Source organism: Colletotrichum scovillei (assembly GCF_011075155.1).
Source record: "Colletotrichum scovillei strain TJNH1 chromosome Unknown Contig00001, whole genome shotgun sequence".
Taxonomy (NCBI): Eukaryota; Fungi; Ascomycota; class Sordariomycetes; order Glomerellales; family Glomerellaceae; genus Colletotrichum; species Colletotrichum scovillei.
In genome coordinates this window covers 1,719,518-1,738,031 of record NW_023336259.1, presented here as the reverse complement: position 1 = coordinate 1,738,031, position 18,514 = coordinate 1,719,518, and the positions used below count along the sequence as shown (strand labels likewise).

At 54.3% G+C, this 18,514-nt stretch overlaps 4 protein-coding genes across 4 annotated transcripts; 1 reads left to right on the top strand and 3 right to left on the bottom strand.

The window, feature by feature from the left end:
• Positions 1 to 91: 91 nt before the first annotated feature.
• Positions 92 to 2,345, bottom strand: HER10_EVM0006176 (SUR7 protein). Its single transcript, XM_035475768.1, has 2 exons — positions 1,265 to 2,345; positions 92 to 1,204 (listed from the first exon to the last, which is right to left on the bottom strand). Exons 1-2 carry the CDS (start codon positions 1,525 to 1,527, stop codon positions 592 to 594), a joined length of 876 nt encoding a protein of 291 aa, XP_035338416.1. The 5' UTR covers positions 1,528 to 2,345; the 3' UTR covers positions 92 to 591.
• Positions 2,346 to 4,577: 2,232 nt separating this feature from the next.
• HER10_EVM0002843 (tat pathway signal sequence) lies at positions 4,578 to 6,760 on the top strand. Its single transcript, XM_035472537.1, has 2 exons — positions 4,578 to 5,811; positions 5,875 to 6,760. Exons 1-2 carry the CDS (start codon positions 5,184 to 5,186, stop codon positions 6,615 to 6,617), a joined length of 1,371 nt encoding a protein of 456 aa, XP_035338125.1. The 5' UTR covers positions 4,578 to 5,183; the 3' UTR covers positions 6,618 to 6,760.
• Positions 6,761 to 8,406: 1,646 nt separating this feature from the next.
• HER10_EVM0007785 (SPRY domain-containing protein) lies at positions 8,407 to 12,007 on the bottom strand. The gene is made up of 6 exons (XM_035477330.1): positions 10,474 to 12,007; positions 10,195 to 10,418; positions 10,005 to 10,135; positions 9,517 to 9,763; positions 8,969 to 9,466; positions 8,407 to 8,913 (listed from the first exon to the last, which is right to left on the bottom strand). Exons 1-6 carry the CDS (start codon positions 11,310 to 11,312, stop codon positions 8,762 to 8,764), a joined length of 2,091 nt encoding a protein of 696 aa, XP_035338593.1. The 5' UTR covers positions 11,313 to 12,007; the 3' UTR covers positions 8,407 to 8,761.
• Positions 12,008 to 13,587: 1,580 nt separating this feature from the next.
• On the bottom strand, positions 13,588 to 15,478 carry HER10_EVM0008146 (uncharacterized protein). Its single transcript, XM_035477678.1, has 2 exons — positions 14,353 to 15,478; positions 13,588 to 14,293 (listed from the first exon to the last, which is right to left on the bottom strand). Exons 1-2 carry the CDS (start codon positions 14,778 to 14,780, stop codon positions 13,891 to 13,893), a joined length of 831 nt encoding a protein of 276 aa, XP_035338628.1. The 5' UTR covers positions 14,781 to 15,478; the 3' UTR covers positions 13,588 to 13,890.
• Between the last annotated feature and the right edge of the window lie 3,036 nt (positions 15,479 to 18,514).

Here is an 18,514-nt window from a genome sequence, read left to right as displayed (position 1 = left end):
ACCCCGGACTGCGCTGCGGGGAAAGTATACTGCATCTTTTACCACGCGACAGCTAGGAAACTTCGAGGTGGAGAGATGCAGATGCGACGTTGGGAGCTTTAGGTTTGCTGCATTACCTACATATTGTATACGCGAAGCTGCAGTCTTGATCTGAATTACTCATCGTATCCTATTCCATGGTTCACGAACCTCGCATGTTTGTGCATTTGAGTAATATCGATTACTTGTATGTTCAAATACCTCAAGGCAAAACTATGCTAATGTAACATAGACATGCCTGTTCGTCTCTACTTGACTATCCGTTTGCCCAAAAGTCTATTGTCATGGTCATCCGATTAAACCGCAACCACCAACGCCATTGCTCAATTTCAAAATTCTTTGTTCCGTGCCGGCGACGAAGTGCTGATGCTGCCGGAGTCGAGGTCTCCCATACATTCGCCGATATCGATAATCCATCTGCACGAGAGCCATGAGGAGCACATGTACTATCCAAGTATAACCACTTGTACGAGGTTGTACGATGGACGAGACCGCCAACGTCACCGGTGTTCTTCCATGCTCGCCGACATGATATCCAACAGGTAACAATACTCACGACGTCGACGACCTCGGGCTGCGCTTTCTCATAAAAGCCGGCAACCGCGATGGCTTCTCGCCGCTCTCAGTCGTGTTCGTCGTCTTCTCCGGCGTGTTGTTCGCCCCGCCGGCGGCAGCAGCGGCGGCGGCAGCCTCCCTCTCCTTCCTAGGCGAGCAGCAGCAGCCCATGGCCATGTGGAGGATGGCGGCGAGGTCGACGAGGGCGCTGGCGAGCCACATGAAGACGAACATGCGCACGCCGAGGACGGCGCTGATGTTGAGCTCGGACTGCTGGGTGAGGGCGATCTTGGCGCCGACGCTCATGACGGTGCCGATGATGGAGGCGACGGTGACGAGGAGGCCCGTGATGGCGGCGAAGATGGCGATGGGCAGGCTCCACCAGCGCGAGCGCATGACGAGCGGGGTGACGATGAGGAGGGCGGCGGCGAGGGAGATGCCGGAGATGAAGAGGCCGAACATGACCTGCTGGCCGATGCGGAGGATGTTGAGGATGGTGCTGACCTCGGAGGGGAGGGCGATGGTGGCGCCGGCGAGGAGCTCGTTGGTGAGGATCTCGATGGGGTTGAACCACCACATGCGCTGGGGGGTTGAGCAGAAGGTGACGCCCCTGGTTGATGGTGTGTTAGTACGTTCATTTCTACGATTGAGACACCTGGGATACACTCACTCATCGTTGTAGCCTTCGCAAAAGTTCCAGAGACCGACTTGGTAAAAGTCGTGGAGTCCCAGGCTACGGGCTACGGAGTTGAGGAGGACGGCGTTGGCCGAGGAGAGCGGGATGATGTCGGAGACATCGAGTTTGAAGAAGTAAATGTCCGTCAGGACAGGCTTGATGGAGGTGTTGCCGATGATGACGAGGATGAGGAAGATGATGGCGATGAAGTAGCAGACGGCTGCGGTGATGGCGCTATTCCGGCGGACTTTGGCCATCGTGAGGGTCTGTATTCGGAGCTTGAGACTTGAAGAGGAGGAGGAGGATTACGGTCTTCGAAGGAAGGCGGACTTGGAACCGGAATCTGGGACCCGGGGATGATGGAGTACAGTATACGGAGAATCGGCTCCTCTCTCCCCAGATATCTCACGTAGATGCGCGTGTGAGAATAATGGAAGATGACGCGGTAGGGTAACCGGAGCTCTCTCTCTCTCTACCTTTGCCGATGGTCCGGAGAGGTGACGAAAAAAAGGGAACTGAATAATACCCGGGGGACTCGTCCTGTTGAGCTATCCAGGCGCGGTCGTACTCGAGAAAGCCGTCCGTAATCCAAGAGAATTAGGCGTAGGCGTAGGCGTCTCGGGCCAAGGGGCTATGATGCGAAAAATGTAATCGGCCCTACGTGTGCAAAAAGGTTGGCGGAGCGGAGAGGAGTCGGGAAGCCAAAGAAGTGCTCAAAGACGGATAATGACGATGAGCGTCAGGAAGCTAGCTCGACTGATCGAATCCACTCGGCAATTTTGTGTCTGGAAGATGGAAAAGGAACAAAAACAAAATGATTCCAGACCGGGCCAGGCCGTCACAATAGATTCGATGGAGTACTCCGTAAACACCCCTGAACTCTGGAGCCCTGGTGGTTGGTAAATACGGACAAGGCGTCAAAAACTCGAGGCAGAAGCAGGGCCAAGACACCGGAGCCAAACCTGGATGGGCAGATGGATGGATGGCCAGATAGAGAGACGAGAGAGGATGATAAACAGAGCGGGACGGGTCTGGTTGAGTTGGCATAAACCCAGGCGTATCGCTGTTCTCCGCGGGGGTTTGCTTTCTGTGTAGAGGCTGAGGATGGTCCAGGTGTTTGCATGGGCCACTGACAATCGGACAGGGAGAATGACGTCGTAGCAACCAATATCTTTTTTTTTCTTAGGCTCTCTTTTTTCCCTTTCTTTCTGCTGCTGCGTTTCTGCATTGGATCATCCCAGCGTTTTTCTTGCTAGCGGCGCGCCACGGCTAGCGGGTCCGTAGGTATCTAAGTGGGACTCCGCTGCCTCATTCCAGGTTGTGCGGTGGGGTCCATCCACCTCATGTTTCCAAGCTGCCGTCCATCTCCATTTCGTCTCACTCACTCACAGTCGCTCATATTCACAAGTTCACGGTCTTTTCACAGACAAGAACTCAACTCAATGGATAGGACACACAGACTCTCCAGTGACGGCACAGACGAATGGAGTACAGTAGTCGATAACTACGCAGTATGCACTGCAGCATCATGGCTCTCCTCGGGGCTACTCCTCGGGGCGTCAAAAAGGGGAGAGAGACATCAAGTCCCATGGCACCGCCGCGAGATCAGGTATCCGTACGTCAGTACCATTCTCCGTCCAGAACAAGATCCCAAATGCCTTTCCAGTTTCGGGTTCCGAGGGGCCTTCTAAACGAGCTTCGCGCGGCCCCCATACTTCGTACGGATACCCGCAACCACCACCGTGACCACCGCCATCCCCATCTGCCCATACGGAGTACTTCGTACAGCACCGCCTCCAAGCCTCCTCGACGAGTTCCAGCCAACCGGGCCGTTGTGTCACTCTCTCCGCGGGCGGGCGATCTGTATCGTTTCGTGGGATCTGTAGCCACTCCTCAGCTGAAGTGGGACCATCACAACTGACAGCGGTTACTAAGCGCAAAAGGAAGTTCGGCAAGCCACTCGAAATGCAGCAGATGGAACGGCAACAACTCAACAACGACAGCAGCCCAACCCACGACCCATCAGCAAACCAGGTGCGTACCTAGAGCCAGACGCCGACTGTGTGAAATGAGATTTCAATGGGTGGATTGATGGTTGGGTAGGGCCGCTTCCTCCTTGTTGCACCATCGACCCGACTCCCGGGCCCCGTACGGATGTCCCCCGTCCCGCCCTGGGTCTCCTGCAGGTTGCATCTCTCTTCTTCCTATTCGCACAGAACAGATATACGTGTATTGTGCTCATCACTTTGACATGGAAGTTGATGCTCATCGCTGAGGCATATCCAAGGAGAATGACCCACGGAGGAGGGGTGTCGAGGTGTTCTCTCCCAGGGACCAAGTCAGAAATAGTTTGAAAATTCCCCGTCGTAGCATCCAAGGGTCACGATCCCAGCAGGGGACCCAGATAGATGTCTTGACCTAAACAAACGAAATGAGGATGGGCGGCAAGTGTTGAGCCTAAAACTCTGTTTTTTTTTTATTTCTTTACCCCTTCTGTGATCTGTGATCTTCCTGATCTACCTCTCAGCCTCAATGACGATGGTCATCGATGACTGTTGTCCATTTTTTCCAGCTTGCCGGATCTTTGTTTTGCAAACATGAAGAACAGTTTGGTGTTCTCGGCTTCCAAGGAGACAAAGGCGCGTCCAGCAGGGCCATCCTGCACGCGCGTCCGTCCCCGCCACGCCGGCACAGGAGCCGGTGATCGCCAGGGATATCCGTATAGGGCCCCCGGTCCATGGTTTTCTGCGCTGTCCTCTGCCGCAAGCCACAGCCGCAGATATGCAGTGGTACCGTAAGGTAGTCTGGTACGGATGGGTAGATGGAACGGCGCGTCCATGACTTGACCTGCTGGCCATGTGTTGTATCGGGATTGTTGGTTGGGTTACTTGCAGTCAATAGTTACCAGTCTTTTGACAGTCTCTTGACAGCCTCTCAACATGCCAAATACAGTCACCTGCTGCCTGCTTGCAGTATACGCACAAAATAAATGTGACAGAAAGATGCAGTGACATGACTGCGTGACCCTGTCGAGCTGGAGCTGCCGATGAGATGACCAGCAGGGACCCGGCACATCCCCAGCGATCCTCGCAGCAGCTTCCGGTGATGGTGGGTCCGTCTCGATGGGGCTCTGTGCTCCTGGTGCCCACTACCTACCTTACCTGGCCAATGTACCTACATGGGGCCCGGTACCCCTGCCAGTCTGGCGGTAGCGCCGTATGGGGCCTGGGCCACCACCCCTCCAAGCCTCCAAGGCGTGCCGCAGGCCGCAGGCTGCAGAAAGAAGAATGTCTGGGCCACCCCGGGAAAAACGAGGAAGAAAATACACAAATATTATGTCATAGCTGGACGTAGCTGGAAGTCTCGACAATTGGCACCAAGGTCCAAGGAAAATAGTCGTCTCCTTCAGAGTCCAGGCTTCTCGCTGCTGACTGGCGCAGCATTGGCAATCGACCGCACCTTTCCTCTCTCATATGTGAATTCTCGACTTTTTGTTTCCGCCTCTGCCGTTGTGTGACGAAGAGAATAACGCCTCGAAAAAAGAGTATACTAGGCACCCTAGCGTGCTTCTGCTTTTCGGCGGTATTTTTTTGCTTGGGGATCGTCATCGAAACTCTCCTCGTCCGATAACCGTTTTTGGCTTCTGTCTCCCGTCTCCCGTCCCTCGCTCAACTCAAATCTCTTTGCCCCGAGGGGCGCACCGTGGTCATTGCGTCTTGCAGCCATCCCAGACTCTCTCAAAGTCTACTCCCAGACCTCGAATAACATACAACCATATCGAGCCCGATAAACCACCCCTACCTTACCTTACCTGACCTTTCACTCGAGAAACAACAACATTACGACTTCTCTTCCCTTTTCTCGCGGCCACTCCACCAACAAAGTCCTCGCCAGAGAGTCTGCCTCGCCCAGCATGACAGGACCTCTCTTTACCCTCTCCCTCGGGCTTCTATCCCTCTTCGCAGCCCAAGCCGCAGCTCAAGACCAAGTCAGCACGAGCACCTTCACCCTCTCCAACACCGACGACGTGACTTTTCTCTCGGGAACCAAGACCGTTGCAGTCACCCAGCCCAGAACCCCAACGGGTCCCTACGCAACCTATACCTCGAGAATCACCCTCACGAATGGAGACCTGTCCACCATGACCGGGACCATGACGGTCACCGGCAACGTCACGCAAACCACCACAAACTCCGTCGGCCAGTCCGTCGTCATCATCTCGGGCCAGACCTCCGTCGTCACCTCCACCATCACCGGCACCGACGCCAATGCCACCCAGACCGAGACCGCGCCCGCCGGCCCGACAAACACCCAGCCCTGCAACAACTACGTCGAGTTCTGCGACCGCAAGTACAGCAACGTCACCGAGGTCGGCTGCCACAACTCCCCCTTTGTGCGACCCGGGAACTCGGCCTCCAACCAGGCTCTCGATGTCACCACACAGCTCAACGACGGCATCCGCTTCCTCCAGGCTCAGATCCAGTGGCCCACCAACGGCACGGTACCGCACTTTTGCCATTCTTCCTGTGACATTCTCGATGGTGAGTTCTCTTTGAAATCAAACTTCATCTTCAAAGAGCCCGCCAGCTAACCTTGTTCCACAGTCGGCCCCATCACCGAATGGCTCACCACCGTCCGCGAATGGGTCGCCTCGCACCCGTACGACGTCGTCACCATCCTCCTCGGTAACGGCAACTACTCCACCCCGGACCTCTACGCCCCCTTCATCGAGTCAACCGGCATCCTCCAATACGCCTACCAACCCCCCTACCTCCCCATGAGGCTCGAGGACTGGCCCACCCTCTCCCAGATGATCTTGGGGGGCAAGCGCGTCGTCATGTTCATGGACTACATGGCCGACCAGCAGAAATTCCCTTGGCTCCTCGACGAGTTCTCCCAAATGTGGGAGAGCCCCTTCGACCCCATGGACCGCTCCTTCCCCTGCACCGTCCAGCGCCCGCCCGACCTCTCGCAGGAAGCCGCCCGCGACCGCCTCTACCTCATGAACCACAACCTCAACGCGGAGTACAACATCTTTGGCGCCTCCATCCTCGTCCCCGCCGTGTCGCTGCTCAACTCGACAAACAACGCCACCGGCAACGGGTCCCTCGGCGGCGCGGCCCAGAACTGCACCCGCGACTGGGGGTTCCCGCCAAAGGTGCTCAACGTGGACTACTACAACTACGGCGACCCCGAGGGCTCCGTCTTCCAGGTCCAGGCCAAGATGAACAACGTCACGTACACGCGCGAGTGCTGCGGCAAGGTCACCGGCGCGTCGCCCGGCCGGCCGACCGCTTCGGCTTTGGTGCTGGGTTTGGCTTTCGCCTGCGCCCTGCTGCTGGTCTGAGATGGCCAATCGTAAAACTTTTTAATGTCTTTTTGATAAATTTCCCGGTTTCACGCGATGAAAGCATGTCTGGCGTTTTGGGGGCTTCTTTAATGCATAGACGGGGTACATGGAGGCCAGAGGGTATTTTATCTTGGTGAATTGTATGGTCATTTTTGGAGGCTTGACTACTTTACAATAGGATGCTGTATTACAAGGCTTACCAATGCATATACAATCCAACTACTATATTGACTATACTGATATTCCAGATTCTTGATATGTTGTTTGAGTTGAAACTAGCTGCTGCCGGAGGATGATGACCATGACTGACTGCCCTCTCTTTGGGAGAGAAAAACTGACATCTCGATTGAGAACATGGCCAACTCGAAACTACACAACTCCATCGCGGCCCACAGAAGAACTATTCTCAACATTCGACTCTGAGATTATAATGACGAAATACGGATACCTGCCTCCCGACACCAATGAACTTGGAGGTTGGCTTTCTAAAACCACTTTTCAACAGAAACTTTCCCAATTTTCCCTCACCCCCCCACCCCCCCCCCCTAACAGCAGGACGATATTTAGCCACTATTGAGCCTTCATTCGTATCATAGTCCAAAACTTTTGTTTTCCTGATGGTTTTTACAAGGACTGAGAAGGATCCAAGAATGATCATCGTTGACTTCTTTTGTCCGCCCCCTTTTCCGTCGGTCACTTACGCATGACGTTCAACCGGGAAGAAAACCCGAATGCCAATTTTGATCAAAATGACTTGTTTTTGGATCTCCAAATCGCCCACTGGATAGGAGACAAAAGCTGACAGTTACGTACCAGCGCAAGAAAGTATACGTGAAATCTATTATCTTTTTTCCTCTAAACACTCTCTACTTTTAATGAATGCTGAACGCAGGGAGGGAGAAGGTAAGCTGTATCAGGAAATGAGCACACAGAGTAGACATTTAAAACAAATATATCTCCTAGACCGACAGATATATCTAAACATCCAAATCGCCGACAGATCATAGAATGGGGAACAAGGTCCTCTCACATGAAATCCAGTACCATATCATCGCCAGAGATCGAGGCTGCATGCACCTTGGCAATCTAGATATCGACACCAAACCCACTTGGAATATACACCAAATCGAAGGGGTGGAATACACAGACGGAATATACACCGGACCCAACCCAAGACCAGGCATACCTCCCCCCCCCCCCCTCGCCTTGCCTCATATCCAAATCTCCCTCCCTCCCACCTCAACCAAGCCCAATCGATCCCCCGTGGTCGAGCGGTATAACGCCCTGGTCCGTTAGTAACAGAACTTGGTATGAAATCTCGCGAAGCTCTACAATTCCAGATTTCGTAAGGTGTCCCAGTTCGATTTCCGGACTGGGCACCTGAGCTTTTGCCTTTTTTTTTCTTCTTGTCTGCCCTCTTATTTTATCCCACTTGATTCCTTGTTATGCTTTAGATTCTCTCCATGCGAGAGACAGAACGCTCGCTTGCTTGGTAACCTCGGAATGCAGTCTTTCCATACATCCCTACATACCCTGGCTCCCCTCGTTTTGCGAGGATCCCCCGATCGACGTGAATTGTTTATACCAAATCCATTATCGAGAAGGGGCTCTCATACATCGATAGTAGCTGGGTTAACTAACATCTTTTGCACTCTGACAAAATGGCTCAAGGTTTCCCATATCACACGGATCTCGCACGTAAGGAATCACCATCATACCGACAGCATCCAGAAACCACCAGGCCTCTACAGAAAAACACCAAAAGTCATTGAGGATGTATTTGTTTGTGCAGCGGCGTCGTTTCCGCCCAAAAGGGGAACCGACCGACCGGCCTATGTAAGACTCAAACCCTTTCCTCTGCCGCATCAACCAATGCAAGAATCCATCCCCCGCAAAATAAACCAGGACAAGTATAGTCTCTCCATTCCCACTCCAAGACGAAGCCTGACGCCAATAATATGATCGTAAGAAGCAGAACCAAAAAAAAAGCGCGCACAAGAGTGGAAGGGGGAGGCGCGTCTTCTAATAATTCACACATGGACAGTGAAGGAGGGAGGTGGAGTACCATCCGTAGATTTACCCCTGAAACAAGTCTAAGCAGCAAAGTAGCGTTGAGGCTGGCCTGTGAATACCGCCAGCCTCTAAAAAGGCTGGGACTTTGGGATATCTTCGATGACGTCCTGTAAGGAAACAAAGGCGCCTGGTCCGCCATTTTCCCGCAGATCATCAAGCAGCACGCTTGTCTGGGCGTAGACCTTTTCGAGCGCAGCGCGAGAAGATTTGCCCAATGATACTGTTTAACGTTAATAACTAATCAGCATACAACCGGTGTCACGGGAAAAACTCACATAATATCGCCGAGTTGAGCTCCTCTGCCACCGCAAGTCGACCTTTCCTATCCAGCAGGTGTGCGACGTCCTTCTCCTTGAGTGGGTTTGCGTAGGCAAGGAGCGCGTAGATGTCCGCCAGGTGCTTCGTCACCTCTCGCCTAGGGTCGTTCTTGAACTCGGCGTGAAGCTCCTGACCGTAGAGCAGAGTTGCTATCTCGAGCTCGTTGATGTCGACAGCCGGTTCGTTGGAATCCTCAGTGTCCATCTGATCCCAAGCGCCGTTCTCGTTACCGTTCGCGTCGAGATCCATCGCGCCCAGATCACCACCATGGCCGTTGCTCTTTTTGGACTCTGACGCAGCCCTCATCTCAGCCGCCGTACGGACCATCTCGATGAACTTGCGACAGCGCAACCGGAAGTAAACCTGCTCGTTGTCCTTGAGAACTTGGGGATAAAAGGCGTTGGTGTGCTTCAGCGCCCTATCGATGTCGCCTTCCAGCACAGCTCTCCTAATTCCTATGTGTTGTCAGCATATAGACGACTTTCCCGCCAGTAACTTCACGTACTTTGCCGCTTGTTGGCATGCTCGTCGTCCTTAACATTAATTCCCTCAATGGGAGCATTCGGGTCGAGACTGAGTGCCTTCTTTTCTGCGTTGATTTCCTCCGCGAATGCCCTCGCCGTTTCCACATAGCCGTCATGCTGCAAGAACTGAAGAACGAGCGCTTGTATCAATTCTGTCTCGTTCATCGCTGGCGCTAAGCTTGCTGTACTTGTTTCCGAGATTTCCCTCTGGATACGTTCTTTTTCTTTCTGTGGTGCCAGAATAGTCAGTGATGTTTCCCTCAAGGCTAATGGGGATTCCGTGTATTGATATCGGAATGAGACTTTGATGCTATGCATCCACAGTAAACCACGGCTGACAGGTGCCAATAGCAAGGGTTACTGAAACTCGAGACAGAGGATAATCGAGGGCAGAACAGCATGGTAGTAATAAGACAACCAGCATATAGAAACATTCGGGAGTAGAGGTGAGGGAAGGGACAAAACTGACCGTCATCATGCCCTCAATGTCGAAAACAAAGGGCGTTTGACCAAAGTTGACACGAACGTGCTCTCCCGACTTCTTGAGACCAACTGTTGGATAGAGGCTGCTGCCCTTTCCAATTTCGCGAAAAGCGGTACCTAGAAAAATGAGTCAGTCATCAATAGGAGCGAGGGACTGGGCTGCAACCCAGACATACCCAACATGTGGCCGTTCTTTGTGAAGAAAGCACAGCCAGTGCGGAAGTTGACGCCACAGCCGATCACATCAGACGCAGTAAACGGAGGCCCGTAGTTCTTGCCGCCATTCTGCCCTGCGTAACAGTGTCCATCGTCGCTGTGGTAGCCCCACGAGTCTGGCTCCCAGCCCGGGGGTCTTGAGAGGGCCACAGTCTTGGCCGAAAATCCGATGCCAATCGTCATGCTAACCAATCGTCAGAATACTCGTCACAGACCCCACACCAGAGGTCATAACCTACTCATCTCTTTTGCCTGACAAAACCTGGACCTCGAAGTAATAGATACCGCACTGCGGAGGCATCGGGTTGTCCGCACGTATACTGAACGCCTCATGATCCCGCTCCGTCTGGCCCCGGGGCCCAATGTAGCGAACTTCGAGCCCGTCTGAAAGAATATCGAGAGCACCGTACTTGTCGTCCCTGTTCCACCTCGTAGGTAGCGGGGTAAACGCCTCATCGTCCTCGAATGCCGCGGTCTTCTCGATAACGTCGTAATTCACTCCTCGATGCGAGGCCGGCTTACTGTGAAGACTGACGCTGCTCGCGCTCGTCGTCAGGTTTCCGCCGGGCTGTGCCTGGGCCGTCTGAGACTCCTTCTGCGCCTGTACCTTTGCAAAGTGCGCCTCCTCTAGCCGCTGTACGTATGTCGATCCAGTCAAATACGATGGCACGAAGAAACCGCCGTGTCCGCTTGCGCCGCCTGGCCCTCCGTTCTCGCCTGACGGGTTCGCCATGAACATATCAAAGACCCTCGAAAAGGACGGCAGATTGTTGGCACCCCGCGACAAGCGCGCAGACGTGCCATTCAGACTGGCGCCGTTCCTGTCTGCGTCCATATCGCCGCCCCTGCTCGAATCGTGGTAGGCCGAGGCCGGTTCGAAGGTGATGTCGTCGGAGTTGTTGAGGATCTGAGAGATGACCGAAGTTCGGCCGGGGTGGGAGAGGTAGGGCGGGTTATAGTTTGGTGGTGCTCCGGAAGCGACTGAAGCGTAGGAGAAGCGGCGCGGCAGAAGACCAGAGCTTCCCGTAGGCGTGTTTGATTCCGTGTAATGTGCAGAACCATGGAACGGGTTCGTCATGGTGAGGGGTCGAGGTTCGTAGAGGGGTCGACCAGCTCGCGGACCCGTGACGTCTCGTAGGCAAAGAGGAGCTTCGCAATGCCCCCGAGAAGCCGCAGTCCGAGCTTCTTAGGATGAGGTAACCAGCGGCAGGCGTGTCTCTGTCTGAGTATCGAGTGATTGGGGTCTCGAATGGGGTCTAAAAGGGTGGTCGGTCTGAGTGACGGGATTCTAGTCGGGGGTCCAAGGAGCAATCGGGTTCGGAATGGCGTGCTAAGACGGAGGTTCAGATCGGTCGAGAGGCACTACTATGATGTGGGTGTGGAGATGGTTTGCCGGGTAACGGTGAAGTGCGTTAGTCAAGGTTCATTCCGGTGTAGCAAAGCAAGTGAAAAACAGCCGCGCGAGACGAGTCGTTCGGAGGAGGAGGGGCTAAAATGCGGCGCTGGACAGCTCGATTATCATGATAACGCAGTGATGAGAGATCGGAAGATGGGGGTTGAGTGAGGTCAGGTCGGGGTGCTATCGCTATGTGGAGTACGTGGGCGGCACACAGGTGACAGCGTGAGGTGAGGTACCGGCAAGGAGCGGGATTGCTGGCGAGGTACCTTACGTGAGTCGGGAAGAACAGGCCAGGCAAGGTTGTTGTTGTTGGAGGTGGTGGTGGTGGTTAGCGGAACGTGTGGAGTGCGCAGGTGCGGTACGATGCAGTGCAGTGACGGAGGTGAGGTTCAGCGCGCGGACAAATGATAGGCGCCCCCGGTGTTAAGACTGGAGAGAGGCCTGGTGTGCTGGAGGGTTTGGTTTGGCTGAGGTGCAGTGCAGTGCAGTGCTGGGCTGGTCTGGGCTGGGCTGAGCTGCTTAGTTGGGTTGGCTTGGCCATGTTCCGCCCGAGCGTGTCCCACCCGTCGTCCCAGTGCCAAAGGTCTACGCCGCTACTACCTATGGAGGCATAGGTAGACAATCACGAGAGCAGGTCACTGTGAGAGGCTAACCCGCCAGTTGAGGCGCCAAACGGGGTAGCCAGTCGCAGCTTGGAGCAGAGCAGCCGCAGGATCCCCCCCTACTGCAGGCGAGACTTGTCAGGCTTCATTGGCACGGTGCTATCGGGGACTAGTCTGGCCAGTTACTGTGTAGGCCGTAGACTCCAGACTCGAGATATCCGTAGAATGCAAGCCAGAGAGTGTGCCCGTGGACTGTCGAGAGCAACCTGAGAATGTGTTGCGCTTGTCTTGGAAGCGAAACACGCGGCTCCAGAAGGAAGCATCTCCGGATTGCGGTTCGCAACATGACGGGGCTGTTTCTGCAGAAACTGAATCTCATTTACAGTACCTAGGTATTCACCTAGGTAGGCGGAAACGATCTGGCCAACATGTTTGATACAATAACGAACAAAGAAGACCTTGGGTAAGGTCACCGAGGTGGTATTCGTTGCAAGCTTTCAAAGAACGGGAATGCAAGTAGAAACGTTATCGTCATGCAGTCAAGGAAACACTGTGCTCCGCTGCCGGGGAACAGCGGCCAACGTGCCAGCCACAGCCTGCCAGGTGCCCAGGTGCCTGCCTTTCCATCCAGGTTGTCTGGACTCCAGGATGGGTGCTTCAACTGCAGCTCTCCACCTTACCTAAGCCAGGTCCTTCCCAGCCCGATTCGATGCTTATATAATGTCACGTGGCCGGCACCAACCACCAACGTCCCTTTTCCCGGCCTCCTCCATCACAAAGAGGCAAACGAATCTTGATGGGGGAATCATGAAGGGAGGGACCAGTGCTTTTTTTTTCCCCGCGCGCTTTCTCCCGATGGTGGGTTCCCACATGTCTCGCTGAATCGCATCAGCAACCTAACGCCCATCCATCCGTGCCTACCTTACCTCACCGACAGTCGCACCCAGCATCTCCATCTCCATCATCACGGTTCTACGATGCACTTGGTCCAAATGAGTAAAGAGTAGGTGAGACGCTGACCGCTGCGGCATGGCCAAGGATTGCACCAATTATCACGGTCAGTGCATACATACTCTACCTCTTCGGTTTCTAGCCTCCAACGTGTCTTCGTCTTTCCCCAACCAAAGCTCCTCAGCTGAGAGAGCACTTTGCATCCATGCCTCATCTCCGGTCCATATGGGACTTCTCACATCCGAGGGTCTCGGCAGTAGGCACAACCTTACCAACTAATCCAGCCGGCTCCCTTTCACCGAGTCGAGCCACCTTCAATCACCAGACATTGTGCACTCAAAATGATTCGAACGTTTATGAACTGGTTGGAACGGCATCAATTCTATAGCCGATGGTCGTTCCATGCATGCGCCAACTTGATAGTATACACTCTGTGCCTGCCCAGGCAAACGCCGTAATCCCCATGGCAGCTACCGCGCTGAACCATGATATTGTGTTTCCGTAACGCCGGCGAGCTAATGCTCCGTGATGACTCCCATCCAAAAACTGCATCGACCATTCAAGCCTTGATCAGATGTTGCAATCATTTTCCCTCTTGATCCTTTAAAACTCCCAAGCTGTTTGGAATCTGTGTCGAGGACCCTCCTCGATGTCCCAACGAGCCCAAACAAAAAAAAGAAATGTCGCAAGCGAGGACGCAGCTACTACGCGGCAGAGATGGCCATTGGGGCCGGAGAGCTAGCAGGAACGCTGCCGGGCGCGCTCCGCATCTCGACGTCGGCGCCGCTGTTGACGGCACTATTGGCGTCGCTCTTAATTTGATCATTCTCCTTGTTCTCCTTGGTGCTGCTGTCGGCTGAGGCGGCGGCAGAGTCCTCGGTGGTGGGCTCGGGCACGAACTTGGGCGGCGCGGTCCATCGAGGAACCTCCCAGACGATACCTGTGAAGCTCTTGAGGACGAAACCGCCCCTCGCCCATTTGCGGCAGGGTTTGCCGCTTCGGTCGAGAGCTCGAAGGCCGGCGTTGATGGCACCTTGGTTGGCCTTGGGACCCAGCTTATGTCCAGCAGCGCCACCACGGGCATTCGGGTCGATTGTTCCATCCTCACTACATGATATGATTAGCAAGGAGTCGATGTAGGCAGCGGGCAAAATGGGTATACATACAGTCTCGCCTTCTTCTTGGGGCCAGGCTTGCCGCGGACCTTGGGCTGTCCATCAGGGCCGAGACCATTGGCAGCACCAGCACCACGCTTGGTACCCTTCTTCTTGACCCCCTCGGTAGGAGGGCCCATGGATGTAGGTGCTGGAGTGCCATCGCCAGCGGGCGTGCCGGGATTTGAGTCGGACGCCGTCTCGCCATTTGCGATGGCAGGAGCTGCCAAGGTGGCCGATGTGGCGGGAGAATCTTGCGCTTCTTGTGTCTCCTTGTTTCCATTCGTCTCCTCAACATCCATCTTGACGGGCGAATCTTCCTTTACATAATCGGGATCAAGGGTCCGCTTCAATTTTTCGACGTCGACAGTCAGGGTGATAACGAGGCCGCCCTTGCCTCCATTGGACTTGCGTCGACTGACGGATGCAGTAGGTGCCATTTCGAGATGGATTTGGGCGGGTTGTGTGATGATGGATTGGGTGGTGAGGGCGAGGTTTGGTTCAGGGCGGAAAGGATGGGTGAAGAGTTGGAAGATTGGCGGCGCGGCGTCAGGAAGCTTAGTAGGTAGTAATGGCTTTGTCGGAGATAGCTGCTTTGATGAATGGGGTGGCGGACGGGCCGGGGATCCAATGGGCCACGAGTTGTGATCTGGTGGGTAAAGGACTGGGCAAGGTTGTGGACGGTGGTGCGTGTTGGGTTGGTTTTGGTGGTGAGCTGGAGCGGTGCGGGTTCAGGTTCTCCTGGGTGCGGTGCGGTGCGATCTGTCTCTCTCGTGGGTGGCAGATTATTTCGCGTCGGCGACTCGCACAGTCGAGGGCGATGATGCGAGGCAAGGCGGTGATGGGCGATGGGGGTTTGGCGATGGATGGAACGGGAGGGTGGAAGGGTTGATGAGAAGGGGGACAGAGAGAATTTTTATTTTATGGGGGAATCCATCTGGTAAGTTTGGCGTCTCATTTTCGAGAGAGCGCCAGAGCAGGCGGCGTGACAATAAACGGTTCTCATGCTGCCTGGGTTGGGTGCGCGGTGGTGCTGGGTGCGTGGTGCGTGGTGCTGGGCTCCCGTTTCTCTCTCTCTCTCACCCGCGCTCAAGAATTGACCTCCAGCTTTCGCTTCCTCTCGCGCACCTGCCACCAGCGCCGCAGTTGTGGGTAAGCGAAAGGAAGACCCGACCAGTAATCTGGGGGGGCCGTGACCGGAAAGGGATGCACGGGTGGATTTTTCTCCCCCTTCCAGAGGTACAAAGGTACATACCATACCTTACACCTAAGGTAGGTAGGTACGCAGGATGTATACATCCATCCATCCAAGATCTCACTCAAGGTGAGGTCCCTCAGAATCCAAGGGAAGCCGCAAGGTAAAGTTTCGTTGGTCCTCGCCATCCAAGGATCTTGGGCCTTCGTGACCTAACCATGGTTCATGGTCCAAGTACCTACGCAGTAATAATCATTTTACGTGCAGCTGTCTGGGACTCTGGGCAACCTACCTTACCTACGTTAAGGTACCTTACCTTAAGGAGTAATACGGAATACCCAAGCACAAACTTGAAGTGAACACTCATGGAAGGAGAACAAGGCAAGATACGTACCCCGGCACCCTCCGTCCGTCGGCCGGGGGCCATCCACGCACCGCGCTCCCTCACGTCAATCAATCCCGACACCAGGGCCACCAAAAACGTGGACTTTCCGTGCTTGCTCTGGCTTACCTTACCTAGTAGGTGGTTTGACGATGCGTGTGGAAAGGCATGCCGGGCTATCTGTCTTGCTGCATTTTGCACCAGTTTCTTTGATTGTGCCCTTCCAAGTGCCCCTTTCCCCCATTTCGACATCTGACCTCCCGTTACCTCAGGCTTCAGCAGGACATTCAGGATGAGAATGGAAGCTCACCTCAGTAATATCCACTCCAGACACACACATGCACACGCACACACCCACCACACCTTGCTTCCCCCTCTTCCCCCCTTATTGCCTTCATCTCTTCTCGTCACGACCGTCCGTAAATGATTCCCGTCCTTTCCCCGGCCCAGTCCTTGACTTTCCCTCACATTCTGCGCATCTCCGTGCCTCAGGCGGTCGTCCATCATCTATCCCCATCCTCCCATCCATCCATCCATCCCGACTCCTTCAATTGCCAGGCCAAAGGCGAAACACTTTACGGAGCACTTTCACACCTCGCGACAAGGTCCAGCAGTCTACTACCCATTTGGGCAACGCTTGACTCGAAGATTGACGATAGAACGCTACCTTTGCATCTCCACACACAATACGTTCCCAGTAATTCACCAGCCGATGATCCATGACCCTTTCAGACTTTATGTACTATCGCAGATTATTTCCCTCAGCCTTCAGCTCCATGACACAATCAGCCCGTCTTGGTCGCTGGGCATTCGGGCCATTATATCATCCCGCTCGTAAGCGATAGATGCATCTTGCACCACGCTTCCAGCACATTTCATCTTCCGACCTTTCCCATGCGGTACGGTTATTTCCAGACCAATTGAGATGGCTGCCAAAGACCGCGATTGCGAATTTGTGCGAAAACGCCATGCAAAAATAATCACCACGGGATCTACGGGTTGTCCGTACTGGCGGTGACACGAATGGGTCGGCGAGCGAGGATCAAGGCGACAGAAATTCAAGTCTCAAACTAACAAATCCTCATCAGACCCGATGGGCCCAGGTCTGCGCTTGGCTGGCGCACTACGATACTTGTCCAGGTCGGCCCAGAACTCTGAATTGGTGATGGCGACCTGCAGGCTTCCGGCCGAGCCTGGAATTCCCTTGGATCCCTCGTTGGGGCTCGAACCTTAGTCACCCTGGCATCTCTCTTGTCATCATTTCGCCTTCCAGAAGCAATCCGTGTCCGCCGCATCAGAAGACCATGGACGCCGATAGACAGTTGTCAGCAAACGAGGTGACGAGCTGCGTAATCTACTTTATCAATACGAGTAGCCATGATAGGATGTGCTTGATGCCATTGCATTGCATGCACTGTGAGGAAAGATCCAGCAGAATGACTGCCAGGCCGATCCGAGATGGGCACCTTGCGACCGCCGATGGCATCTGCACCACAACCAAATTGGATCCTCTACGGGCTTTGATAAGAAGGGTTGATTGCTGGAGGCACCTCACAACCTGCCTTCCTCTTTTCGACGCCAGACAGGTCATGAAAGAGGGCATATCACGTTCCACGATGCACTTGCACGGACTGTTTAGTTTGAGGTTCTTCTGGCATCATGAATTTCAAGCGACAAAGTAATAAGTATGCGTATTATCACATCGGCTTCTCGACCAACTGCGCCCCAAAGAACTTCGTGAGACTGGACCTCGGGAAGCCCTAATGATTGAAAAAAGGGGGCCAGCGAGAACTTCCGCGTCTGCCGTGGCCTCACTTCCCTGTCAAATGGGTTCGAAAAAATGCTTCCAACCCCAACTTCAATCCCACTTGGCGAGAGCCAATCGTGCTTCGAGATCCCAAACAACCCATCCCGAGACCAGCAGAAGTGGAAGTCCGGGTGGTGCAAGCCTGAATGGAAATGAGGTCAGAGCTCAGCTCCCATCAACCTGTACAAAAACGTACAATGCCACACGAATGAAGGAAGAAAGGCTCCTCTGTTTCACAGCACGCCGAACCTGGTCATCGCCAGTCCAATGATGCTTCTACAACGAAGGACCAGTCAACCGGCCGGCGTGTTACTATCCTTCAACCACCTGGCAAGCTGTTGGTGGAAAGCATCCGGTGCCAGCAGATACCTGAGAAACGCAAGAAAGCCAACCCGTATAATTAAGTAAATTGCGTCGTTTCATCAGATCAGTGCAGCCGCTATCGATTATCGCCAACGGCATCCCCCAAAGCCAAGATTTATCCGGTCTCAACTGTCTTCTCAGGATGATTAAGCTGCTCCAGGTGCCGAGTGTCGCCCGACAGCGGATCACCGCCACTGACAGGAAGCGGAACCTGCATCGTCACCATTCCAAAGCCAAGTTTGTGCGTGCATCCTCGAATTCAACACCGCGCGTGCAGCGCTCCACAATCAGGAGAACATCTTCCGGCGGCGGCACATTCGTCACCACGGCCAGTCTAGCCGTGCGATTGTCTCCTCGTCCCGATCATCCATCGCCGCCGCAAGCCATGGAAAAGACCAAAGAGGGAGATAGCGACCCAAGCTATGGA